This window comes from Abramis brama (assembly GCF_963993115.1).
Source record: "Abramis brama genome assembly, chromosome: 21".
Taxonomy (NCBI): domain Eukaryota; kingdom Metazoa; phylum Chordata; class Actinopteri; order Cypriniformes; family Leuciscidae; genus Abramis; species Abramis brama.
In genome coordinates this window covers 9,993,792-10,021,471 of record NC_139983.1, presented here as the reverse complement: position 1 = coordinate 10,021,471, position 27,680 = coordinate 9,993,792, and the positions used below count along the sequence as shown (strand labels likewise).

At 40.8% G+C, this 27,680-nt stretch overlaps 3 protein-coding genes across 3 annotated transcripts; 2 read left to right on the top strand and 1 right to left on the bottom strand.

The window, feature by feature from the left end:
- Positions 1–55: 55 nt before the first annotated feature.
- On the bottom strand, positions 56–17,042 carry ccdc170 (coiled-coil domain containing 170). Its single transcript, XM_084097635.1, has 11 exons — positions 16,974–17,042; positions 16,409–16,542; positions 16,077–16,333; positions 6,305–6,449; positions 6,049–6,234; positions 4,882–5,199; positions 4,628–4,807; positions 2,912–3,085; positions 1,822–2,064; positions 968–1,183; positions 56–481 (listed from the first exon to the last, which is right to left on the bottom strand). Exons 2-11 carry the CDS (start codon positions 16,517–16,519, stop codon positions 197–199), a joined length of 2,115 nt encoding a protein of 704 aa, XP_083953761.1. The 5' UTR covers positions 16,520–16,542; positions 16,974–17,042; the 3' UTR covers positions 56–196.
- A 650-nt stretch (positions 17,043–17,692) lies between these two features.
- On the top strand, positions 17,693–23,601 carry rmnd1 (required for meiotic nuclear division 1 homolog). Its single transcript, XM_084097646.1, has 12 exons — positions 17,693–17,864; positions 18,221–18,639; positions 18,721–18,829; positions 18,946–19,021; positions 19,107–19,146; positions 22,060–22,160; positions 22,319–22,425; positions 22,521–22,585; positions 22,742–22,818; positions 22,913–23,033; positions 23,113–23,229; positions 23,428–23,601. Exons 2-12 carry the CDS (start codon positions 18,223–18,225, stop codon positions 23,458–23,460), a joined length of 1,263 nt encoding a protein of 420 aa, XP_083953772.1. The 5' UTR covers positions 17,693–17,864; positions 18,221–18,222; the 3' UTR covers positions 23,461–23,601.
- A 1,415-nt stretch (positions 23,602–25,016) lies between these two features.
- zbtb2a (zinc finger and BTB domain containing 2a) lies at positions 25,017–27,571 on the top strand. The gene is made up of 3 exons (XM_084097645.1): positions 25,017–25,334; positions 25,986–26,168; positions 26,268–27,571. The coding sequence occupies exons 2-3, from the start codon at positions 25,996–25,998 to the stop codon at positions 27,412–27,414; spliced, it is 1,320 nt and encodes a 439-aa protein (XP_083953771.1). The 5' UTR covers positions 25,017–25,334; positions 25,986–25,995; the 3' UTR covers positions 27,415–27,571.
- Positions 27,572–27,680: the final 109 nt, after the last annotated feature.

Genomic DNA, 27,680 nt, shown 5'->3' with positions numbered 1-27,680 from the left:
GAAATATTTATTAATCTTCTGAAACTACAATCTTAGACCAGCTGTTTTGGTGCTTTGGTGGACTTGTGTAGCCATCTTGTTCATCATATCTTGCTAAAGCTGTTTAACCAAGGAAATTGTGCAGGTTAGGTTAGTTAAGAAGCGTGGTGGGGATACCAGAACATCAGAATCCAGCTACAGTAGGATGAACATGAATCTAGAATTGGAGGTTATTATCACCATGGGCCTCTGGTCTCTCAGATGATGTGCTAGAGGGAGCTGGCAGAGCCTGGGGTTTGAACTCATGAGAATGAGCAACGTTCATGGAGGAAACTGGACTTTCCCAGATGCGAGGCGTGTGATGCTGGTGTAGATGAGCAGTACAGTGACAGTGACGTGATTGGATCAGAACCTCCAGCCTTCTGAGAACTTCATAGTTTGGCACGCAGCCTGTGCAGTCAACACCCAACATCTGAGACACCACCGTGTAGAAGTCCAGCAACTGCAATGTACATGCATACTTGTTACTTTTAAAAATGTTAATGCATTCCTATGTTCAGATATACATATACAGTGTGTGTGTGTGTGTGTACGTATAAACTCAGCAAAAAAGAAACGTCCCCTTTTTCAGGAAACTGTATTTTAAAGATAATTTTGTCACATCCAAATAAGCGTTACAGATCTTTATTGGAAATGGTTTAAACAATGTTTTTCATGCTTGAAAACCATTATTGCACATGCACCTTTGGAACAGTCCTTAAGACACAACGCAATTAAACAATTAAAGTCACAGTTTCAATAACTTAGCACACTAAAGAGACCTTTTTAGTAACTCTGAAAAACATCAGGAGAAAGATGCCCTACACATTAATACATTTTCTGGGGGGAAAAGCAGCTGAAAGTGAGGATGTTTCTTCTTTTTTTTTTTGCAGTTACAATATATTACCATTCAAAACTTTGGGTTAGGATATGTGGTCACACTCAGTACCTGTTTCTCACTGTGAGAAAGATCTGCTATGGCACTAGACTGCGTGTCCAGGAGTCTTTGGGCTTGTTGGATCTCATCTCTGGCTCTGAGTTCCTGGTTTTGCAGCTCTGACTTGATGGTGGTCAGCTTCTTCTCAGTCTTTACCTTGTTCTTCTCAAGCTTTCCCAGATTCTTACTCTTCTCCTCTATGGTTTGGTTTTGTTCCATCACTTTGATCTTGTTGCACCAAAGACAGCAGAAACTGAGCATTTATAAGCATCGCTACTCTACACAATTCACCCAATCTATTTTCTAAATGCATGTTATTGATCTTATTGTGAACAATTCATCCATGCACTGTTTCATCTTTTAACCTGATAAATCTGAATCAAAATGTCATAACTCAATCTTCAAGTGAAAGATATACTGTGTTTCTTTTTCAATAATCCAATTCTCTCAATTGTATGTCACAATATGGAAGAAAAGATCTGTTGCTACTACTTGTGATTTTTATACATAAAGGATTGATTTAGAACATATACATTTATGGATTTGGCAGATGCTTTAATCCAAAGCAACTTGCATTGTATTCAAAGCACATTGTTTCAGTAAATAAATTCAAAAACTAAAACACTGATCTGAAGAACCTATAGTGCTATAGTGAAACATGAGCATTTCTAATCTCTAAACAAACTTCAAATCAAGAACCCTACACAGAGTTGGTCATTTGATGCCCTCAAAGCATTCTTAAGATAAACAGTTTTGTATATTTACAGATTCACCTTTGTATCATTAAAAATGGTCTTATTTTTTGTATTTTATGCTGAAACGACTCTGTTTGGTGAGGGTCTGTGGGCCAGGGCTCTTCCCTGTACCTTGAGCTCATTGGTGTGGGACAGCTGGGCTTTCAGCTCAGTGTTGGAGAAGCGTAAGGTGCTCAGCTCCGCCTGCAGTCGGTCCACTCGCTTCTGGAGCTTCTTACAGGCCAGAGCAGCGTCATCTTTCTCCACCGCCAGAGCTGAGCGGCTCCTCTTCTCCTCCTCCAGCTGGACCACCTTCCTCCTCAGCAGCTCCAGGTGAAGCTCTTTACTTCCTGAACGCTCCTTCTGTTCTTTAAACTGTAGCCATGGATGGAAATGATAGCTAATTATAATAAATAATCAAATAATATTAGGAATGCTACATGGTTAATATTTAAAAATTAGATCAAGATTTATATTTAAGATTTACATTTTTGTCATGACAACTTTTAGAGTATCTGGCATGAAAATGGATATGACATTGTTGATATATTTGGTCTTGGAATAGATCTGCTATGCTGCTGCTGTATAATGCAGCATACATGAATTGGCTGTAGCAGATCTAGACAGGTGGAGCTGGGGAAGGTGGAGGGTTTCTGAAAGCGTACTGCAAATGCTACAGCAAATACTAACAAAGGTTGAGCAACAAGCTCATTGGCTACTGATACAGCAGCTGTGCACTATCAGCTGTGCTCTATAGAGAATGATGTGATTGCAAGCAGATTGAGTTAAGCCTGTGCCATATAGTTTAATGACAGAACTTTGTATTTTGATTTTACATTTAAACTTAAAAGATATATATATATATATATTTTCTTAATAAAAAAAATATTAATAAGATTTTATATTTATATATTTATAAGATATAAGAAAATACAAATCTGACAAATTTATTATAATATAATTTAATTTATAAAATGTTAGATTTTCCTTTTGACTGAATGTTTAATTATATTTAAAATTATATGCTAATGGTAAAAAAAAAACATTTTACTTTTTAAATGTTTGTTACAGTAAATTTTAAGTCAGTAAAATCTGACACAATTGGACAGTAATTTGGAACATGTTTTATTTTACATTCAGAACCCCCAAATTTATGCACCAAAACATTGAACTAAATGATTGTTTGTTTGGCTCATTACTGTCCTCTTTGACATGTCTGCACCTTTCTCTGAAGGCTGTAGATATGTGTCTTGCTCTCCAGTAACGCCGTCCCTTCCTGCCTGGTCAGCTGTTGTGCTCGTGTGAGAATGGCCTCAAGTCTCATATCAAATCCCAGATCTGCAGCAACATGATCCACTTTTAACTTCTCTGAGAGCTGCTCCACAAACCGCAGGTACTACAGAGGAAGAAGACCAATGACTTTACTGAGAGCTCATTTTAGGACATTTATGATGCATTCTGATTATGATCAAATTCCAATTGATATCCATCTTAGTTTTAACGTGACAGCGTGCACTGCCATTTGTAACTTAATTGTGCAAGGCTTCCGGTGTCATTTGCTTAAAGTTATTTTTAGCTCTACACAACAGCATGTTGTGCTGGCTGATATTACAAACTGGTATTTCTTATACTTTTATACTTCATGTCAACTAGCAGTCCTTAGAGTGTTAGTAGACTGTCTGCTTAATATCTGCTAACACTTTATTTTGATGCTTCCCAACCCAGACAGCAACATAGTGTCGGCCCAGATCCGGGTCACATCTGGTACTCGTCGAATCCACATGTACCAGATGTGACAACTTTTCAACTACTGCACGTCAACTTATTCTACTAACCCAACCCCTAACACCTAACAGTCTACTAATACTCTAATGACTGCTATTCTAAAGCATGTAGTTGCAAAGTTACTTATAGTTAGTAGAATGTCTAAAGTGGACTATCGAAAAAAAGTGTAACCTATTTAATATATTGTTATAAACACACTGGTTTGTAGTGCAGTTAGTTTTACTGTTTACTGCACTATTCTTCTAGTTATTTACCTATAGCAGCTAATTAACTGGAAGGGCCCTATTTGAACGATCTAAGCGCATGGTCTAAAGCGCACGGCGCAAGTCCACTTTTGCTAGTTTGACGACGGGAAAAATAGTCGGCGCATGGTCTAAAAGAGTTGTTCCTATTCTCTTAATGAGTAATGAGTGTGTTTGGGGCATTACGTGCAATAAATCAATCAGAGTCTCATCTCCCATTCCCTTTAAAAGCCAGTCGCTATTTACATGACGGAATTTGCAAGCGGAAAGACTGGATGTGTCTCCAGAGAGGAAACGGATCTGCTCATGCGCGAGGTTAAAGTGCGCAAGCAGACCATCTACTGGACAAGCCAGATTCCACCATATCTTTATGTACATAATAATAATCTTTTACACTGTAATCCTTTTATTTTTAATATTTGGCATGTTTGTGTGCTGCTGTGCATCCCTGTGTGTGTGTAATAAGAAGAGTGTACGCGTGTTGTGGACCCGCCTATAGGCGCATATTACTAATGTGCCCTTTAAATAACAAATAAAATACTGCGCCACTGACTTTAGACCAGGTTTCAGTTGGTCAATGGTGCAGTCTATTTCTGTTGACTCAAAATAGCAACACACCAACAATGCTCCTGAACACACCTCGTTTTCAGACCAGCACACCCATGGGCGCACAAATGGGTGCAAATGCATTTGCTATTTAAACAAAGTGGCGCAGGACGTGAAAATGATAACTGCGTCGGGCTGAAACTAGCAAAAAACACTTGCCTGGCACTGCATTGCCCCGGGTGTATGATAGAGCCCGAAGTCTCCCACATTCAAAACAACATTCTCGTTACAAAATAAGGTTGGTACAGTGGCCAGAAAAGTACAATGTGAGCTCAAGCTTTGGCAGTATGAATCTACTTCCTCACATTCTGTTTGTCCTGATTCATTCCATCTTTGCTGACTCCAGCAGTCAGCAGCTCATCCTCCAGACTCTGTATTCTGTCCAGCAGCTCCTGTTTTCTCCGTTCAGAGCCGCTCTGATGCTCTTTGTGGCTGGACAACTGTTCTGTCACCTCCGCCAGCCTGCCTTCCATTTCCATCTGAGACTAGAGCACGCAGAAAGCACTGGTTGAAAAATAAGAATTCAATCTGTTTTATAATAGTGTGAAATGCAAATAACCTTTCGTGCACTTTTCTCCCTGGTACAAAGAGCTGTAAGTGCGTTCAATATGTCGTTCTCTGTGTGTGGAACAGGAAGAGACTGATCGTCCAGCAGGGCTTCCACATTCTTCATGAAGGCCTCATGGTGACTGTGAGACGCCTGAGCTTCGTTCTGGCAGCCGTGAAGTTTATTTTCCAGATCTTGAGACAGATTCTCATAGTGGCGGCAACGCTGCTGTGCAGACGCCAGTGCCAGTTCAGTCTCCTGCAGGGAGTTCTTAAGGGTCTGGTTCTCCCGCTCTAAACTTAGTTTCTTCAGGGAGATTAGATCCAATTCCTTACAAAACATACAGTATATTGCTGATTTATTCTCACTGATTTTGCTTAACAGGAAATAAACTTTTATAAAAGATTTCTTTATGCAAAATATATTCTTATGAAGTGAAAAGTCAAAAAGTCTGGAGTCAAAACTTGGAGTTTTGGTCAAAAGTTTGGAGTAATTAAGTTTTTAAATAAATCATTTTCATTTTAATGATTTCTGAAGGATCCCAGCTAACGTTCTCAGAACTGTTAATAAGAACAAGTTATGAAAAAACTTTCTTCCAGTAACATTACTAGAATGTTCGTTAATAATGTTTTTAAAATGTTAGCACAAAAACGTTATTTTTTAACGTTATTTTTTCTGAAACGTTTCTTTTTTTAAATGTTACTGCTTGTTTCGGAATATTCAGAGAACATTCAAAAGTAACATTCACATAATGTGTACAAAATTATCAAATGGAATGTTCCCTTAATGTTTGTAAAACTAAGAAAAAACATTTTTTATTTTTTTTAATTTTTTTTTAAACTGCACATTTTGAACGTTCAGAGAACCAAACGGAAATGTTAGAAAAATGATCTTATAATATATTTTTGTTAGCTGGGATCATGTGACACCTAAAGGCTGGAGATATAACTTCTGAAAATCACAGGAATAATAATTATTATTTTAAATTGTACTAATGTTCCCAATATTTCCAATTAAATAAATCCAGTCTTGGAAAAATCTTGATGATTCCAAACTTTTGATCGATAGTGTATAATAATAACCCAGACATATTCTGCACATGTTTTGTCAGATTCACCCTAAAAGATGCTTGTGTTACTATGGTTGTGTGTTTAATTGCATTATTGATCTGAAGGATACCTGTCTGTTAGAGTTCAGCTCATTTGCTCTGGAGGCTGAGAGCGTATGTTCACGGTCTACATCAGTCGCCAGTCTCTTTACTGTTTCTCTGCTGGCTTTACACTCCACCTCATACAACTTCACACTCTCCTCTAAAGAACAAATGCAGCTCTTCAGACGATCTCTGTCCTTGAAGCACGCATCCACCTTATCATAGAGAGATATGTTAGAGATCAGGAGAATATTAAAGTAGTGGCAGAAAGCCTAAAACACTCACCACGGATACAATATAATCCATAGGATCCACCTTTCCTGCCACATTTACAGAGGCTTTGTTTGCTAATGTTGATATAAACTCATCACATCTTCTCTGGGTCTCAGTGGCTTCCTGTTTTGCCTTGTTGCATTCTGAAAAATATTGTCTGAAAATTTGTACAGTGATTATTAAAAGAAAATGATCCATGGAATAAAATCAAATACCGATAATGCTTTAATTGATCTAGGCAGGTGGTGCTGGGGAGGCGGAGGGTTAGAATAAGACTTTCCATTGCGCGCAGATGCATTCCTTTGAATGCGTTTTGGTTATAAAGGGAAATGGTGATGGATACGTGAATTCGATTGTCTGGAAACGTTACATTGAATGAACATAGTTTCATGACTGAACTTTATATATACAAAGCCATTTGTATATATCAAACACATTGATTGTATATCATGGCTAGCGTTACAATACATGATCACGCTCTTATTCAAGCAAATGCTTTTAAACCATTCATGCACAGTAAGACAAAATAGAAGGCAAAAAATAAAAATAAAGCATGCCCGATCTGAGGGAGGGGAACGCTGCGGTAGCCACATTCTTAAGGAGAGTTATGTGGGAATACACATATGGACTAACCCGAGGGTTGTACTGCATATGAATAGTGGGTGACTTAGCCCAAGGGAAAGACACGGGCTTCCGTTATATATACACAGAATATACACATATGGGATCCCCGTAGGATCACACATATGGGACCCAGCCTAGACCCGCTTCTCAAGGATTCAGCGGATAAAGGCCTGGCACCGGACACTCCGCCATGTCCGGGCCGAGGGTGTTTGGAGGACTCAACAGGTTTTGACTCTGGAGCAATAAGGGTGCACAGTAGGATGCAGCAAGCCGACAGAGCCGGTACTCACAGTGCTTCTACCCGTTTAAGGCGAGAACACGGGAGGACACCGGCTCTACACGTAGGCTATAGTATCTAGCGAACGTGTTGGGTGTCGCCCAGCCCACAGCTCTACAGATATCTGTTAGCGAGGAGCCACGTGCCAGCGCCCAGGAGGATGCAACGCCTCTCGTGGAGTGTGCATGCAACCTGAGCGGGCAGGGCACGCCTTGTGCTTGGTAAGCCAAGGCGATGGCATCCACTATCCAGTGGGCCATCCTCTGCCTGGAGACAGCATTTGGACTTTTGGTTAGATGACTAGTAACCAAAAGTCCAAATCATAGTCTCTCCTGCACCAATTTAAATGATATAAATACTAGTGTAGAACATTGCATAGAAACTGTGTCTATTCCTCGTATAGTGAGATCAAATAATAATTCTACTGCAGGATCTAGGAAAAATCTAATTGTTATTAAAACAGAAAATGTTGCTATTAGTAAACAAATTTTTTTTTTAAAGCTAGGTCTTCTAAACATTAGATCACTCACACCTAAGGCAGTTATTGTAAATGAAATAGTCACAGATAATAGCTTCGATGTACTTTGCCTTACTGAAACCTGGCTTAAACCAAATGATTATTTCGGTCTAAATGAGTCTACTCCATCTGGATACTCCTATAAGCATGAGCCCCGTCTGATTGGTCGTGGCGGCGGTGTTGCAACAAACTATAGAGATATTCTCAATGTTACTCAGAAAACGGGTTATAAGTTTATTTCGTTTGAAGTACTTGTACTAAATGTTACGCTCTTAGATGTTAGAAAAAAATCCATATTATCTCTAGCCTTGGCTACCGTATATAGACCGCCTGGGCCTTACGCTGATTTCCTAAAAGAGTTTGCAGATTTTCTCTCAGATCTATTGGTCAATGTCGATAAAGCATTAATTGTTGGAGATTTTAACATACACGTAGATAATTCAAATGATGCGTTAGGGGCTGCGTTTATAGATTTATTAAATTCCTTTGGGGTCAAGCAAAACGTCACCGGACCAACTCATCGTCTTAATCATACACTCGATTTAATTATATCATATGGAACCGATCCAATCGATATAGATATCATTCCACAAAGTGATGATGTCACTGACCATTACTTGGTAACTTGCATATTACGTACTGCTGTAATATGTCATGCTGCGCCGCGTTATCGACCAGGCAGATCAATCCTTCCATCCACCATAGATAATTTCTCGAATTGCTTATCTAATCTGTCTCAGCTGCTGCCTGAACCCAAACAAACAGATGAACTAGAAGAACTAACTAGCACTATGAGCACCATTCTCTCTAGAACATTGGATGTTGTTGCACCCATTAAATTAAAAAAGGTCAGAGAGAAAATTAAAGCACCATGGTACAATAATACTACGCATGTTCTAAAGAGAGAAACCCGTAATTTAGAGCGTAAATGGAAACAAACTAATTTAGAGGTCTTTAGAATCGCGTGGAAAGACAGTATGTCACGTTATAAAAAGGCCCTAAAAGCGGCCAGGGCTGAGCACCTCCGCAAACTAATAGAAAATAACCAAAACAATCCAAGGTTTTTATTTAACACCGTGGCTAGACTAACAAATAAACAGACGTCACCCGAACAAAATATCCCGTTACAGTTTAGTAGTAATGATTTCATGAACTTCTTCACTGAAAAAATAGAAAACATCAGAACCACAATTGTAAACGTTCAATCCTCAATCGCGCCTTATAATTCAGCCTCAATTATCCCCCAGCAAGAACAATTACAGTGCTTTACAACTATAGAACAAAAAGAGTTAAATAAACTTATCACTTCATCTAAAACAACAATATGTTTATTAGATCCTATACCAACTAAACTACTGAAAGAAGTGTTACCTCTAGTGGAAGAGCCTCTCCTCAATATTTCATCTTTATCTTTAGGTCATGTTCCAAGAACATTTAAACTGGCAGTTATAAAACCTCTCATTAAGAAACCACAATTAGATCATAATAATCTAGCAAATTATAGACCCATTTCAAATCTTACATTTATGTCTAAAATACTAGAAAAAGTTGTGTCCGCTCAACTGGGCTCTTTCTTGCAAGAAAATGATATCTATGAAAAGTTTCAGTCAGGATTCAGGCCGCATCATAGCACTGAAACTGCGCTCGTTAAAATCACAAATGATTTACTTTTAGCTTCTGACCAAGGCTGTATCTCAATACTAGTTTTACTTGATCTTAGTGCTGCGTTCGATACTATAGATCACACAATACTCTTAGATCGACTACAAAATTATACTGGTGTTCAAGGACAAGCATTAAGCTGGTTTAGATCATACTTATCTGACCGCTACCATTTTGTCTATTTGAATGGAGAAAAATCAAATAACTTCAGTAAACTATGGAGTGCCGCAGGGATCTGTGTTGGGCCCTCTATTATTCTCAATATATATGATGCCACTTGGAAATATTATAAGGAAACATGGAATTAGTTTCCATTGTTATGCTGATGACACTCAAATATATATTTCATCACGGCCGGATGAAAACGCTAAATTATCCAAATTGACAGAGTGTGTTAAAGATATAAAAGATTGGATGACGCATAATTTTCTTTTATTAAATCCAGACAAGACAGAGGTAATACTTATCGGTTCAAAAAACCGCCCACAGAACCTCTCACAATACAACTTTGACATCGTAGGATGTCCTGTTACTTTATCCTCTACAGTAAAAGACCTGGGTGTTATACTCGATTGTAACCTGTCTTTTGAAAATCATATTTCATATGTTACAAAAACAGCCTTTTTCCACCTTAGAAACATTGCTAAGCTACGTAATATGCTATCAGTTTCTGATGCAGAAAAGTTAGTTCATGCATTCCTGACCTCGAGACTAGATTACTGTAATGCTTTATTAGCTGGTTGTCCTGCATCCTCAATAAACAAGCTACAGTTAGTCCAAAATGCAGCCGCTAGAGTTCTTACTAGATCAAGAAAATATGATCATATAACACCGATTTTATCATCACTGCATTGGTTACCTATAAAGTTCCGTATTAATTACAAGGTATTGCTACTGACTTATAAAGCCCTAAACGGCTTAGCTCCAGTCTATTTAACGGATCTTCTATCGCCCTATAATCCATTGCGCTCTTTAAGATCAATATATTCGAGGCTTTTGGTCATACCTAGGATATCCAGATCAACCAAAGGAGGGAGAGCATTTTCACATTTGGCTCCGAAACTCTGGAATAGTCTTCCTGTTACTGTTCGTTGCTCGGACTCGCTCTCCCAGTTTAAAACTAGATTAAAGACGCATCTTTTCGGCCAGGCATTCATATAATATTTTTAATCTTACAGTTCAAACTACAATCCGGCCTCTAGTTCATAAATGCCAGAGGAGAACTGGCCCCGACTGAGCCTGGGTTCTCCCAAGGTTTTTTTTTTTTCTCCATTAGGTCACCTGATGGAGTTTTAGGACACCATTAGGTCACTTGATGGAGTTTTTTCGGTTCCTTGCCACTGTTGCCTTTGGCTTGCTCAGTTGGGGATATTTTGGGGATATTTAATTTTATTTTATCAATCAATAAATTCCACTAGAAACAAACCTTGTTGTATTATTTTATTTTAATTTAATACTGTGAAGCTGCTTTGATACAATCTGTATTGTGAAAAGCGCTATACAAATATACTTGATTTGATTTGATTTGATTTCCCTTCTGCTGGCCTCCGTAACAGACAAAGAGCTGGTCTGAGGTCCTGACGCTTTGAGTTCTGTCCACGTACATATGCAGAGCGCGAACGGGACAGAGCAAAGCCAGGGCTGGGTCTGCCTCCTCCAGGGGCAGCGCTTGCAGGTTCACTACCTGATCTCTAAAGGGAGTGGTAGGAACCTTGGCCACATAGCCAGGCCGGGGTCTCAGTACAACATGGTTGTCACCCGGCCCGAACTCTAGGCACGATTCGTCAACCGAAAATGCTTGCAGGTCCCCTACCCTCTTGATCGAGGCCAGTGCAATCAGCAGCAAAGTCTTCAAGGAGAGAAGCTTTAAGTCTGCTGACTGCAAAGGCTCAAAGGGAGCATCCTGAAGTGCTCGAAGCACCAGGGAAAGGTCCCAAGAGGGTATGGAGGGGGGACGAGGAGGATTTAATCGTCTCCCCCTAAGGAACCTGACGACCAGGTCGTGCTTTCCAACTGTTTTGCCATCTATGTGGTCATGATATGCTGAAATAGCGGCAGCATGTACTTTGAGGGTGGAGGGAGACAGCCTTCGCTCCAACCCTTGCTGCAAGAAGGAAAGCACTGACCCTATCGAACATCTTCGGGGGACCTCTCTGCGAGAGGAACACCACTCGACGAACAGGTTCCACTTCAAGGCATACGCACGTCTCGTAGACGGTGCTCGCGCAGAAGTGATGGTGTTAAGTACCTCTGGGGATAAGTCACCCAGAACCTCCGCGTCCCGGCAGGGACCAGACATGGAGTTTCCAGAGGTCCGGACGCAGGGTGCCATAGGGTGCCCCGTATCTGAGTCAGAAGATCCTTCCTCAGAGGAATGGGCCAGGGAGGGACTGTCACGAGGAGCATGAGTTCTGGGAACCAAGTCCGGATGGGCCAATAGGGAGCCACCAGAAGGACCTACTCCTCGTCCTCCCTGACTTTGCACAGTGTCTGTAGGCTTGCAGTAGGCTCACAGGGGGAAACGCATATTTGCGAAGGCCCCGGGGCCAGCTGTGTGCCAGTGCGTCCGTGCCGAGTGTTCCCTCGGTCAGGGAGTAAGACAGCTGGGAGTGGTAGGTCTCTGAGGAGGCAAACAGGTCTACCTGAGCCTCCCCGAACTCTCTCCAAATCAGCTGAACCACCTCGGGGTGGAGTCGCCATTCTCCCAGAAGCACAGCTCGTGTTAGCTTGTCGGCCACACGGTTGAGCACACCGGGGACATACATGGCTCGAAGCGACCTCAGATGCTTCTGACTCCAGAGGAGGAGATGGCGGGCGAGTTGCGACGGGAGCGTAGACCACCTTGTCGGTTGATGTACGCAATGGTCGCAGTGTTGTCCGTACAGACCAGCACGTCTCTGCCCTGAAGCGGCCTTTTTAAGCAGCTCAGAGCGAGACGTACTGCAAGAAACTCGAGGCAGTTGATGTGCCAATGTAGTTGGGGGCCCATCTACACTCCTGACACTGCATGCCCGTTGTACGTGGCACCCCAGCCGGTGGCAGAGGCATCTGTGAATACCAGAGCATGCCTGGACACCTGTTCCAAGGGGACGCCTTGGAACATGAGTTCCCAGAACTCATGCTCCTCGTGACAGTCCCTCCCTGGCCCATTCCTCTGAGGAAGGATCTTCTGACTCAGAGACGGGGCACCCTATGGCACCCTGCGTCCGGACCTCTGGAAACTCCATGTCTGGTCCCTGCCGGGACGCGGAGGTTCTAGGTGACTTACCCCCAGAGGTACTTAACACCATCACTTCTGCGCGAGCACCGTCTACGAGACATGCGTATGCCTTGAAGTGGAACCTGTTCGTCGAGTGGTGTTCCTCTCGCAGAGAGGACCCCCGAAGATGTTCGATAGGGTCAGTGCTTTCCTTCTTGCAGCAAGGGTTGGAGCGAAGGCTGTCTCCCTCCACCCTCAAAGTACATGCTGCCGATATTTCAGCATATCATTACCACATAGATGGCAAAACTGTTGAAAAGCACGACCTGGTCGTCATGTTCCTTAGGGGGGCGAGACGATTAAATCCTCCTTGCTGCTGCCGCTGCCATATGCCCCAGGAGCCTCTGAAAGAATTTCAGTGGGACCGCCATCCTGCCTTTGAACGTGTTCAAGCAGTTCAGCACCGACTGAGCGCGTTGCTCTGTGAGGCGCGCTGTCTGTGCGACCGAATCCAACTCCATACCGAGAAAAGAGATCCTCTGCACGGGGGCGAGTTTGCTCTTTTCCCAGTTGACCTGAAGGCCCAGCTGGCTGAGGTGCATGAGCACAAGGTCCCTGTGTTCGCATAACTGATCTCGAGAGTGTGCTAGTATGAGCCAGTCGTCGAGATAGTTGAGAATGCGAACGCCCTGTTCTCTCATGGGAACAAGGGCCCCCTCCGTGACTTTAGTGAAGACACGGGGAGACAGGGACAGCCCGAAGGGCAGGACCTTGTACTGATATGCTCGACCCTCGAACGCAAAGCGCAGAAACGGCCTGTGTTGAGGAAGAATCGAGACATGAAAGTACGCGAGACAAGATCGATCGCTGCAAACCAATCTTGGGGATAGATGCATTCGAAAATGTGTTTCTGCGTGAGCATTTTGAACGGTAGATTGTGAAGGCTCCGATTCAAAACTCGCAGGTCCAAGATCGGTCGTAACACACCACCTTTCTTGGGTACAATGAAGTAGGGACTGTAGTGCCCTGACCTCATATCGGCTGGAGGGACCGGCTCTATTGCGTCCTTCGCCAGTAGGACTGCGATCTCCGCACACAAGACATGGGCATCGGCTGCTCTCACTGTAGTGGAGTGGATGGCCCGAAACTTGGGGGGACGCCGGGCGAACTGAATCGCATAGCCGAGCCTGATGGTCCCAATGAGCCAGCGAGACGGACTGGGGAGCGCTAACCAGGCTCGTAGACCGTGCAAGCGGGACCAAAGGGACCATAGGCGTACCCGGAGTGGGGCAGCGAGGTGGGGTTTTTTTTGTTGAGAATTTAGGTACCACTGTGACTCTAGTGGTGGAACAGAATTTTGACTCAAAAGATTCATTCCCCGGCCCTCCACCGGGAGAGAGCAGCTCCACCCATCTCCGGGTCTCAGGGGTGATTGTTTCACCGACCACTTAAACAGCGGCTGAGACGGGCGGTGTCATCCTCCTGCAGCGGACACAGTAGAGCAGGCTGTGCCGGAGTGTTTTTTTTTTTTTTTTGCAGGGGATGACACCCTTGGTGACGAGTAGACTGAGGGGAGGCCCACAAGGCACTCTGGTGGTACGCCGGGGGAAGCGCTTCAGTCTGCTGCTGACTGCGGAGAACTGCTGGGCCAATTCTCAACAGTGTCGCCGAAAAGGCCACCTTGTGAGATGGGAGCATCGAGAAAGCGTACTTTGACAACCTCTCGCACCTCTAAAAGGACAGCCAGGGGCGCTTCTGGACCACCAAGGTGGACATCGTGCCGACGTGGTCATGTTCCCGTGCAAAAAAAAAAACCACCCACAAACACAGTCTCACATGTTTCCCAGGCATGCGAGACAGTGATCGTGGCCGTCAGTGAGGACAGGAAACGACCGCAATCAGAAACACACGGGTGGAATGTCATCTTTAAAAAGACACAACTCACACCCATGTAAGCTCTTTCAGGGGAATACTCTCCTTGGTACTGAAGCACGCAGGGGAACGGTCGCAGCGGACACAGACAGGAATATGCAACCTGTCGTGCGCTGTCTCTCTTCACGGTGGTCTTACCAGCCGTAAGAACGGCTATTCAGCGCTCTTGGCGCACCATTACCAGCTGTGAAAACAGCTTTTTTGTTTTGCTCAGTAACACAAAAACAAGAGAGAGAGAAAAAGAAAGTCGACCCCACTGCCGCGCTGTATCGCCCGCACCAGACACGAGAGCATCTTTCATCTTGAAGAGCTTGCTCGTTGTTTGATCACTCAGTAGATTAAACAGCATCGAAACGCTCGGCTCCGAAGCAAAAAGCTGAAGTGCAATCGCACCAGCTGCTCGTTAAATACCCGCGCTGCAAGGCTGCACAGCTGATGCAAATGATTGCACGCCAATATGCATTGGCTCCTTTAGTTTCACTCGAAGTAGATTGGCCTCTCTAGCGAGATTCCTATTCGTCGTTCACCACGACGTACGTCGTAGTGACCGGACGATAGGGAACAATAACTTTTTGTGCAGTTTGACAGGGCAAGTAAAAATCTGAACAGGTCTGACTGGGCCGATAGAAAAAATTGAGCCCTGATATACTGAAGGGCGCAGGTAAATGTGACATTTATTATAATGGTTTATGTGATGATTGTTTTAAAGTCGACATGAAATCAAAATTGACCCTATTTACTTTGTTAGCGTATATTACTAGTCTTGTGGTGAACAATTAATCCGTGCAAGTTAATACACAGAAAAAAATTGTTTGCCGTGGTAATCTTTAATCAAAGTCTGAAAAGTTACTTCCGGTCTGAAATGGCGTTCCTTTTCTGATGACGTAGGCTTGGCGGCTTGGGTTGAAAAACGCTTAACCACTCCCCTCAAACCGTTAGTCTGCTATGAGCGAGAGATGGAGAGGAGGAGCGCTAGAGTAAAACCCTGCCCTCTGTTCAATATTCCGTTTCACTGGGAAATACGTCACAACACTGGAGAAAAGTCATTTGCAACTTCCGGTTCACGCAGACTTTAAGTTCACTTGAATTAAAAGTTGTTATGTTATTTAAATCCTAATAAATGTTAAGAAAATGATAGCTTTCAATTATACTGTAATGCTGAATGCCTATAATTAACGGCTAAAATTGAGGGAAAAAATCTATTTCCTATTGACATCAGTAGCAGTATTGGTATGGTGATACTTCATTCATAAGAAGATGCATTAAACAAATATTTAAAATATAGGCTGTCTTTATGTAGTTTCTACATTAATTTGGAGATTAAATGTGAAATTATTACAATATAATAATAAAATTATACTGAAAACTTTAATATTAGGTTTTATTAATCACAAGTTAATTTTTTTAATCGATTGACAGCACTAATATATATATAAAGCATCCTAGAATCCACCTTATGACTTTGAAGAGATGCAAACTACTAAACTGTTATTCTAAAATGTAGAAAATAGAAATAAAAAAAGAAAGGCTAGGTGTGTGCAAACTTTTGACATAGTGTACTGTAAATGCTCACTTTGACTTGATTTCAAGTTCCATTATTTTCTCCTTGATTTCCTGGTTCTCCTTTGTAAATGTCTGTATTCTCATGTCCATGATGCTTTTGGAGGAGGTGATGGAGATCATCTCTTGCTCTGTGTTGTAGCTGCGCTCTCTGAGCGAGCTGACGAGAGACTCCTGTCTCGCCTCTTTCTCTTTATGTCTATCTATAGCATCCTTTAAGCTCTTCAAAGTCTCTTCCTGAGATGCAACTTTGGACTGGCTTTCCGAGAACTGTTAAAAAGAAATGTTATTATTCCCCAAAGAGAATGTGCATCCTAAACACCCTGAATTGCCAGTGAATATAACCTGTGACTGGAGGTTGTTGTATTTGGCCTGCAGGACGGCCAGCTCCTCACGGGCTGTCTCAGTGGCCTGTTTATAGTGTGTGAGGTGCTGCTGGATCACAGACTCCTCCATTGCGAAAACACTCTCAATCTAACCTGAATGTTGACAGACAGAACCTGATGTATCCATAGCAATAGTAGCATTCACAATGAATATTCATAACTTTTTATAACAGTAATAAATCAGAGTGGGAATATTATTTAACTCTGAATTACAAACAATGCAGTGCTACTTTATTAATCCCCAAGGGGCAATTTGATTATGAATTGACAACAAAAGCACCTCTACTAGATGATCACAAAAGATACATTGAAACATATCACATTTTAATCAGTTGTTACTAAGTTAGTCCTTGTTTGCTTGGTTTTAGTCTGAAAGTCCTGAAGATGTTACAGCATTTTATTGATTCTGACAAAAATCAAATGATATGGTTAGCAGTAGGCAGTGAAGTCAACGACTCTTTTATGAAGAAAAGAATTATGAGAATGTATCACTCTATAAATCGGCACAATGTACAAAAACTCACTTGTATTTGTTGCTCCACTTCTCTGACTAATGCACAGTGTTTTGTAGGTTATGTCGCTGTAGTTTATCAAGTATCCAAGCAACACAACAACATGTAACGTATTAACCGATAGGGGGCGCAAAATCAAATGTTAATACAAGAGTATTTTACATTTACACATTTATACATTTGTCAGATGCTTTAATCGGAGCGACGCACAATGCGTTCAGTTTTAGTTTGATCTTTAACTCAGTTTTATTGATTTGAATTTACTGGCATTATGTATTTGAAGTATCTTAAATGACAAATATCATAAAGTCTCCTATCTACCTCCTAGTCTTGATAAATATGTGCTAATTAATTAAAATCAAAGAAGCATGACAATTCTCCTCACTAAAAGCGTTTTAACTTTGACTAGACAATTAAAACATGATATGTGTTACTGTTATAGTAATTAGCACAAAAGCTAAATGAAAGAACAAACAAACAAATTAACAAGCAAATCATTAAATGACTTCGAATGAACTTCATATATTCTCTTTATGGTGTGAAATATGGCCTAGTTTATCTCGATTTCTTATTTTTCATATATTTAAGGGAACAAACCTACCAAAATTGGTTATATTGCAACATGCTTTAGATTTGCTTTTATTTACATGGAAATTACCAAATAATAAAATAAAATTAACAAACTCAAAATTAGTCGTACGTCAGTACAGGGGCGGGGCAACATTACGTCTGAATTTGACGTCACCAAAATACAGGAAGTGGCCGCATCACTTGTGCTGTTCGAACTGTCAAATAAACTTTATGTGAATCTGTGAGAATGCTGCGACATATGTATCTACAATGTAACAGTTTCTGTCACCGAACGTCCTAATATCTGGCGGGAACCGGGACGGTACACGGCAGGTACGCTGAGGGTTAAGACGAGTGAATTAAATTGAATTATTAGAGTCAATTGTAAATGAGTTTGCAGCTTGTGTTGACAGTAGTGTCAGAAAGATATTCACAGCGGATCTGCTTTATGTCAGCTGATCAGAAAGAAGCAGACGTGTGTTCTGTCTTTCTTTGCATTCTCTTCTATGTACAATTTATATAATTAAACCATAAATAGGGTTAGATATGACCAATGCAGTGTGTTGACATGCTTGTCATTCAAGGTCAGTTGAAATAGGCCTCTATGTCACTAAAAGTAGTGTACTTTCTGGTCAGAAATACACCTAATTTAACACTGTTTTAATGCTGAAACTGTTTGATTCTTACAGGCATGTCTCTCAAGATTCTATGGAGGTTACATCAACCCTTGAAATGGACACAAGCCCCTGGATCTGCTCTCAGAACAGTAAATGGATTAAACAGTGTCAGTAGGACCTTGAGGTTAAACTGCTCAACACTGGCATCCAGTGCACATACACACAACATTCTTAAAGACCAGAGTAGCTGTCCCATCAGCGTTCATCACCATAGATGCTTATTGCAGAGAGGGATGTTTCAAAGACCACACTTTAAAGTGCTGACTCCGTTAAATGTAATATCCAAAACATGGAGTATACAAATGAGATTGCAGACCACAACAACTGCCCCCAAATCAGTGCTGAAACAAGGAGGTGTGCCTGGAAAAAGGACCTTTAAGGGACCAAGAACAAAACAGCCATCACGGACCACTCAGCCCAGTCTGGAGGAGGTGTGTGACTATTGTGTGTTATGAGAAAATCATTAATGGCATATATAAATAACCGTTTATGTATGTAATGACATTTTTCAGGACATGATGCAGTGCATTGCATACGCAACTGCAGATCAGTACCATTTACCAACACTCTGTCACGATCTCATAGCTAATGGCTTCAGTGAAATCAAAGAATTTCCCAGAGGTCAGTTCATCTTCATCACTTTTTAATGTTTCTGAGCTGGCATAAAAAAGAATTCATTGCGTGCTTGTTTGAATGCAGTTTTTTTTTTTGTAGTAAATTAATGTTGTGGGTTTCAGACGCTTCTAATGTTTTGGCGATGGGAACAGAGAATGCTGCAAAATCAAATGACAGTGGCACGATATTCTTCTTCAGGTATGTTGAATGATTTTTTGTCACTTGGATTTCTGGGTTTTGAGTTCTGATTTGTAGTTATTCTTTGTGTTGTTTACTATTTTAGAGAAGGCTCAGTGGTGTTCTGGAATGTTGAGGAGAAAACAGTAAGTATTAATATAACACACACTCTGAAGCAATGGCAGATGTTCTGATAGACAACTTTCAATTGGAAACTATTCAAAAGCTGTATTAATTTATTTTAGTAAGGTTGGAAGCTGTATTAAAGGCAAATATCTGTATTTGGCTAAATATAAAGTGATAGTTCACCAAAAAAAGAAAAATTCTGTCATTAAAGGGATAGTTCACTTTGAAATTAAATTTTGGTATGTTTTAGCTTACCTCAAGGGCATCCAAGATGTAGGTGTCTTTTTTTCTGCAGTAGTTTCAATTTTGATATTTTTAGGTCAAACCGTTCTTGTCTGTCAGTCATATAATGCAGGTCTATGGTCACCACCTCAAAGAGCATGCACAGAGAAGTCCAAATTAAACAATTCCCCATCGTAAGTACACATTGATGGCCTAAGACACGAAACGAGCGGTTTGTGTGAGAAAACGAACAGTATTTATATCGATTTTACCTCTTGTACACATCCGAGATCACGTCCGGCGCTTGCGCAGACTAAGCCTGAACGCGCGCACACGTCACACACCAGGAAGCGTGCGCGCCCTCAGATCACTTGGACGTGGTTGTGTAGAGGTAAAAACGATATAAATACTGTTCGTTTTCTCACACAAACCGTTCGTTTCGTGTCTTAGGCCATCAATGTGTACTTACGATGGGGAATTGTTTAATTTGAACTTAACTGTGCATGCTCTTTGAGATAGTGACCATAGACCTGCATTATATGACTGACAGACAAGAATGGTTTGACCTAAAAATATCAAAATTGAAACTACTGCAGAAAAAAAGACACCTACATCTTGGATGCCCTTGAGGTAAGCTAAAACATACCAAAATTTAATTTCAAAGTGAACTATCCCTTTAATTAAGATCTTTTTGATGAAATCTGAGAGCCTCTGTCCCTCCATTGACAGCTACACAACTACCACTTTGATGCTTCAAAAAGTTCATACAGAGATTGTAAAACTAATCCATATGAATTGAGTGGTTTAGTCTAAATTTTCTGAAGAGACTCGATCGCTTTATATGATAAAAAGATGGAATTTAGGCTTTTATTCACATAAAAACATTGATCAGCGAACAAACGTGTATGTATATTAATATATATATATATATATATATACACACGTTTGTTACATAATGTGATATATATTGTTATATAATGTGACATTTAATGTGATATATATACAGTGAGGAAAATAAGTATTTGAACACCCTGCTATTTTGCAAGTTCTCCCACTTAGAAATCATGGAGGGGTCTGAAATTGTCATCGTAGGTGCATGTCCACTGTGAGAGACATAATCTAAAAAAAAAAATCCAGAAATCACAATGTATGATTTTTTAACTATTTATTTGTATGATACAGCTGCAAATAAGTATTTGAACACCATAGAAAATCAATGTTAATATTTGGTACAGTAGCCTTTGTTTGCAATTACAGAGGTCAAACGTTTCCTGTAGTTTTTCACCAGGTTTGCACACACTGCAGGAGGGATTTTGGCCCACTCCTCCACACAGATCTTCTCTAGATCAGTCAGGTTTCTGGGCTGTCGCTGAGAAACACGGAGTTTGAGCTCCCTCCAAAGATTCTCTATTGGGTTTAGGTCTGGAGACTGGCTAGGCCACGCCAGAACCTTGATATGCTTCTTACAGAGCCACTCCTTGGTTATCCTGGCTGTGTGCTTCGGGTCATTGTCATGTTGGAAGACCCAGCCTCGACCCATCTTCAATGCTCTAACTGAGGGAAGGAGGTTGTTCCCCAAAATCTCGCAATACATGGCCCCGGTCATCCTCTCCTTAATACAGTGCAGTCGCCCTGTCCCATGTGCAGAAAAACACCCCCAAAGCATGATGCTACCACCCCCATGCTTCACAGTAGGGATGGTGTTCTTGGGATGGTACTCATCATTCTTCTTCCTCCAAACACGGTTAGTGGAATTATGACCAAAAAGTTATATTTTGGTCTCATCTGACCACATGACTTTCTCCCATGACTCCTGTGGATCATCCAAATGGTCATTGGCAAACTTAAGACGGGCCTTGACATGTTCTGGTTTAAGCAGGGGAACATTCCGTGCCATGCATGATTTCAAACCATGACGTCTTAGTGTATTACCAACAGTAACCTTGGAAACGGTGGTCCCAGCTCTTTTCAGGTCATTGACCAGCTCCTCCCGTGTAGTTCTGGGCTGATTTCTCACCTTTCTTAGGATCATTGAGACCCCACGAGGTGAGATCTTGCATGGAGCCCCAGTCCGAGGGAGATTGACAGTCATGTTTAGCTTCTTCCATTTTCTAATGATTGCTCCAACAGTGGACCTTTTTTCACCAAGCTGCTTGGCAATTTCCCCGTAGCCCTTTCCAGCCTTGTGGAGGTGTACAATTTTGTCTCTAGTGTCTTTGGACAGCTCTTTGGTCTTGGCCATGTTAATAGTTGGATTCTTACTGATTGTATGGGGTGGACAGGTGTCTTTATGCAGGTAACGACCTCAAACAGGTGCACCTAATTTAGGATAATAAATGGAGTGGAGGTGGACATTTTAAAGGCAGACTAACAGGTCTTTGAGGGTCAGAATTCTAGCTGATAGACAGTTGTTCAAATACTTATTTGCAGCTGTATCATACAAATAAATAGTTAAAAAATCATATATTGTGATTTCTGGATTTTTTTTTTTAGATTATGTCTCTCACAGTGGACATGCACCTACGATGACAATTTCAGACCCCTCCATGATTTCCAAGTGGGAGAACTTGCAAAATAGCAGGGTGTTCAAATACTTATTTTCCTCACTGTATCAAAACCTGAATCAGGTGTTTGGCAAATATTAAAAGGCTCTTTCACAAAATTAAAAATCATGCTACAAATCATGCCCTGCTGGTGTATTTTATACTCAGGTAAAGGCAGTGATGAGGATACTGGAGCAGCATGAGATTCAACCCTATGAAGTCGCTCTGATCCACTGGGAAAATGAAGAAATCAATTATACAGTAGGAGAGTCAGTCACAAATCTTTCATTTCTTAATGCAAAATGTGCAAAAATGGTTGATATCATGTAATACTCCTTAAAAGTTGATGATGGTACTACTGTAAGATGTAGCCATGCTTTTATTTTTGTTTGTTTGTTTGTTTATTTATTTGTTCATGTTGGTTCAGGGGTCATTCAAAACTCCATCATGGAATCTTCTTGTTTAACGGAGAGCTGGATTATGATCAGGTTGTTCTGGAGAAGTTTGCATTTTCCAATGCTTTATCTCTGTCAGGTGGGATTATGTCTGCATTTTCACACATTTTTATCACACTTTGTGAAACAAATTATATTTTGATGCTTGCAATAAGTCATTGTTTTCAACTTCAGTTAAACTGGCAATATGGGAGGTTTCTCTCGACAACTTTGTTGAGTCCATCCAGTCAATTCCTGAGGTAGATCCACTTATGTACTCTTTCATAGGTAATACCAGCATTCGCTGCTTTTTGAAAGTTAAAATAGTTTTGTATATTGAATGTGAATATGTTTTTCTAAAAAAAGCTAAATATACTTTTATAAACCTTATAAAAGAAATAAACCTTTCTAAACAGATGCTGAAGTCTGGACAACGAGTGAAACTGTCCAGGGCTGAAGTTATGCAGAAGATAGGGGAGCTCTTTTCCCTGAGGTCAGGATCCATATGCAGGACTCTCTCTGGTTTTATTGTATGTGATAATCTACTGCTTTGTTTAATTCTCACAATATCGTTACACTTTCTACAGGCACTGCATAAACCTCAGCTCTGACTTACTCATCACACCTGATTTCTACTGGGACAGAGAAGATCTCGAGCAGCTCTATGACAAGACCTGCCAGTTCCTCAATATTAACAGGAGAGTCAAGGTTAGTGAAAGTACTTGCAAAAAATATGAATATATTTGACATAAAAATCCTGATCAAAGGATGGAATTTTGTTTTTTAGGTTGTGAACGAGAAGTTACAGCACTGCACTGAACTAACAGACCTGATGAGGAATCACCTCAGTGAGAAACACAGTCTCAGACTGGAGTGGATGATCGTCGTGCTGATCACCATTGAGGTTAGAAAACACTGAATTCACACTTATTTAATATCATCCAGCCAGCTCACTTTCATTTTGAATATCAGTCTAAATAATAGACAGCTGCACTGTCCAAAAACTGCCTTGTTTTTTTTGTTTTTTTTAATGTCTGCATCATATCATGTACATATGTTTTGCAAATGCTGCGTAAAAACACTTATTTTCTTCTCTCTGAAGGTGATGTTTGAACTTGCTCGTGTAATCTTCTGAGGACCCACAGACATAGTCTTACAAGAGGACTTAAATATTTTTGTTTTCTGTAAATTAAGTTAAAGTACTCATTGATCTCGTGTTATTCTTAATGTGAATTTGAGACCTGAAATAAAGTTTCTTTTTTTTTAAGGACCCACATATAGTGGATAAATAGTGGCTCATTTGGTTTCTGTTCTGTCTCCTTTATAAACTCTGTGGACAAATTTACTCAGATCAGTTTATTCACATGCTACAATATAAATATCTGATTTTTAGAGAGTTATTGGATTTCATTCTCTGTTGCATCCATGTCCTGATGGAAAATCCAGATTTAGCTGACTGCTGTGTTTTGGAACATGCTGGTTTTGAGGTGGTCATTAGCTAGTCAACCATCTTGAAACAGCAGTTCAATAAAGCCTGGTTTAACAGACAGGGCTTAGATTAAGCCAGGATTAGGCCTTAGTTCAATAAGGACGTTTAAGTAGCTTTTATAAACATGCCTTAAAAAAAAAACATTACTGGTTTGGATCTTGAGACTATTTTAAGATGTGCCAGTGTAAGTTGCTTTTAGTTAAAACAGCTCAAATATGGTGTTTTAGTCTGGGACTAGGCTTAAGCCTTGTCTGTGAAACCATGGGGTAAATGTTTGTGCCAGATCACGCCTGACACTCGTGCACTAAGGGTTGAACGACTTCAGATTTTTTAAAGTCAACATTTATGTGATGAATGTCGAGTCGACGCCGACTAGTCGCTGATGACGTCATTAATGAACAATAAGCCTGAACCTCGAGCTGAGACTCGAACGCGGATTGCCTTGAGCACAGCTATGTTTTACGCTGCATTTCCAACAGTTAAAATGATAAATAAATGCATAGTTTATTTATCATTTTAACTTTTGGAAATGGAGCGTAAAAGTGGACTTCAAAAATGTCTTATCCTGTTGCGCTCATGAATGATCAGCGACTAGTCGACTTAAAGCATCATGACAGCATTAAAGTCGATTTTAGTCGACTAGTCTGTGCAACCCCTGTCGTACACATTATTGTGAGCTTGGAGGGGGAATCTGTTGCAAAGATCAGCCGAAATCTGTTATGTGCGTTTATTATAAATATGTGCGTTTATTATCATCAAACTTTATTACAGACTCGGGGTCCAAAAAAAAAAGAAAAAAAAAGGTAAATGTCATACTGTACACACAGCACAAAATATGAATATTGTTCACCAAATTTATTCAGATTCAAATCTCATCTGATTCTCATTCTCTAGAGGTTTTATTCGTTAATGACCATGTCTAGATGAAAAATCATCAGGAAAGTGACACTGATAGCCCAGGAAATGCCTTTATATATAAGCTTAAGTAATATTTAAATAGCTCTGAATTGTGCACAAGTCTTCAAATGTTGCCAATGGCGTGGAACTTTGTATCATAATGGGGTTGTACTTTCGTCATCTCCAATACTGCTAAGATTTCTCCACTGATTTTTACTTCACAAAAAACTGCGATAAACTTTCTAATGTGGTCAAGCTGGTTTTTTGGAACATTGCAACACAGATAGGCCTGCCATCATAAACTGGATTTTCCAGCAGGGTGTTTTATATTTTACACATTTATTCACCATTCATTTCACTAGTTAATACTGCTCAGATTTAACTGCTAACAAAAACACCATGACGTGACGTCATGTGATGTTGTAATGCAGCTGATTGATCAGCCTCTTGTGATTGACAGCCGTTCGATCCGGCGCGCGCTCGTGTCATGTGATTCAAACTCTCCGGAAAACAGCAGCGGATCACGACTGACTTGACTCACACTGCTTCGGCGGAGAAGCTTCCTCCGCTTTCCAGCCAACAAACCAAACTGAATAAAAGGCATTAGATTTCTTGAAAGAACGGTAAGTGACGCCTCAATGGTCTTATTTGAAACAAGTGTTTAATAAACCGGTTGTCGGCGTTTTTACCTTAGTAACGATGAACTATTGATTGCTCACGGATCTTGTCTGAAAATTATTAATAATTTGACCGTTTTCCTCACATGGCTTTCGTTATCAGAAAACGAACATTTTTTAATCCCTCTGTTTATTTTCGCTCATTTATATGTGTTACGTTATTTTATTGGGTTCATTGCTCGAGCGCGTGTTTCCTATTTGTCCGAGAAAACTTTTGTACTCGGAGTTCACCAACATGGGCGGGGCCTCAACAGTCAACACGCACACACACAAACACTCACCCAGACACACACACGCGCGCGTAGTAGCCTCAAAACCTATTTAGATACTTAAGCCACACTTCTGCCAATTTAACATGTAAAATAGGACATTATGTAGTCCTCATAGGATGTTTTTTACATTTTGAATATTTTGCAGGTGAGGAATGTTCTGACAGGTAGGTTAGAGAGAGACAAGTGCACACATACTAAATGTAGTTTTGGCGACCAAAATTTAATAAAATATGTAATGAGGAGCAAGATAAATTGATTGATCAGGAAAAATCTTTTGAAATCCTGATGATTTTTTTATTTATTTTATTTTTAAATGTGTGTTTAGGTGGGAAAACATGGACTTGGCACATCATGGTCTTGTGCTTCTGAAGCGTCTCAATGCTCAGAGAGAGTTTGGTTTCCTCTGTGACTGTACAGTGGCCATCGGGGATATACTTTTCAAAGCCCATAAAGCCGTTCTCGCTGCTTTCTCAAACTACTTCCGTATGCTGTTCATCCATCAAGACAGGTAACGTGAACTTGATTGCAAAAAAAGTTCTAGTACATTAATTACATTATTTCAGAGGAGACCTGGATTTAAATGACTCTTTCTGCTTCTCTTTTGTAGTGACTGTGTTCGACTGAAGCCTTCAGACATACAAGCAGATATTTTCAGCTACCTGCTTAACCTAATGTACACAGGAAAATTTACCACACAGCCCATTGACCCCCTTCGCCTTGAGCAGGGTGTAAAATTCCTGCATGCTTACCCCTTATTACAGGAGGCAAGTCTTCTTATAAACCCAGAGTCCCAGTATGTACCTTTGACAAATTCACTTTATGGTATACAGATACCTGATCAGACATGCAGCCGACCCAAAATAAAATCCAAAGGGGATGTTTATGCTAAAAACTGTGAAATCGCCAGCCAAGAATTTTCTGAAATGGATTATAGATCTCCACAACCTGTCGGCATAGAGTCACCCACCCAGAACCCTGCAGCCACCGTCGTCCAACACCTCACATATGGCATAATGAGTAGAAGCGCTTCCTCCAGAAAGAATTACGGCTGCAATTATTGTGGAATCCGTTTTAACCAGAGGTCCAAGTTGAAGGAGCATCTACTTGTCCACACCAGCCAAGCAACTGAGCCACAGATGTCGTTCATGCAAAATGGTCACACTATTGAGCTTGAAAGTCAGGAAATGGAGGAGGAGCTTTTGCATGCTGACAGTGATGTTATTAGTGATACCGATCAACAGGTGTGGATGGAAGACACCCCACCGCCCTCTGAAATTGCTGATATAGACAACCTGGAGGGCACCGAGATGGGTCGTGAAATGAAACGGCGAAAATTTGAGTGTCCGACCTGTGCTCGCAAGTTTATTCAGAAGAGCCACTGGCGTGAGCACATGTACATCCACACAGGGAAACCGTATAAGTGCAGTGCTTGTGGAAAGAACTTCTGCAGAGCGAACCAAGCGTCTCGACATGTTTGTTTGAGTCAGGACGTAGACTCGTACATTATGGTCAACAAACAGAGTTTGGTTCTGTGTGGTGGAGAAGACAACAGTCAGGTGGAAGCTCTCTTCCAGTCTTCAGAAAGACCATATAAATGTAGCATGTGTGCAGCTCCTTTTGCAAGTCCTTCAGAGGTTCCCAAACATCAGTGTTTGCATGAGAGTGAAGCTGTACCATTGGTGGAAAATGCAATGGGGGAAAATGAAAATAAGGACTTAGAAACAACTACTTCTGAAGTGACCAGTCCTTCTTAAAATGTCATGCCAAATCAGTATTAGTCTGTTTCAGTGCCAATATTTAACTTTTTTGTGTGTTTAAAGGTCCAGTGCATTTGTTTTCATGCTTATTTTTTTGGTTTTGTTAATAAAATGTTGTGATTTTGTTTGAAACTAATAAAATGCCAAAACTATATGTACTGTTTCCCATCAAAACATTTCTGAGTTGCTCCATCCTGTTGCACAAAGCATCAGCGTTTTATCGAGTTGTCTTCTTATAAATCATAAGCCAAACATTGGTGAAG

Bases quoted from the DNA above. Each gene is read 5' to 3' on its own strand.
- zbtb2a (XM_084097645.1), top strand. From the start codon at position 25,996: ATGGACTTGGCACATCATGGTCTTGTGCTTCTGAAGCGTCTCAATGCT. The intron at 26,169-26,267 runs GTAACGTGAACT...TCTCTTTTGTAG, and splicing joins CTGTTCATCCATCAAGACAG to TGACTGTGTTCGACTGAAGC.
- rmnd1 (XM_084097646.1), top strand. From the start codon at position 18,223: ATGTCTCTCAAGATTCTATGGAGGTTACATCAACCCTTGAAATGGACA. The intron at 22,161-22,318 runs GTCAGTCACAAA...ATGTTGGTTCAG, and splicing joins ATCAATTATACAGTAGGAGA to GGGTCATTCAAAACTCCATC. The intron at 23,230-23,427 runs GTTAGAAAACAC...TTCTCTCTGAAG, and splicing joins TCGTGCTGATCACCATTGAG to GTGATGTTTGAACTTGCTCG.
- ccdc170 (XM_084097635.1), bottom strand. From the start codon at position 16,519: ATGGAGGAGTCTGTGATCCAGCAGCACCTCACACACTATAAACAGGCC. The intron at 6,235-6,304 runs GTGAGTGTTTTA...CTCTATGATAAG, and splicing joins TGGATTATATTGTATCCGTG to GTGGATGCGTGCTTCAAGGA. The intron at 5,200-6,048 runs GTATCCTTCAGA...ATGTTTTGTAAG, and splicing joins AGCTGAACTCTAACAGACAG to GAATTGGATCTAATCTCCCT.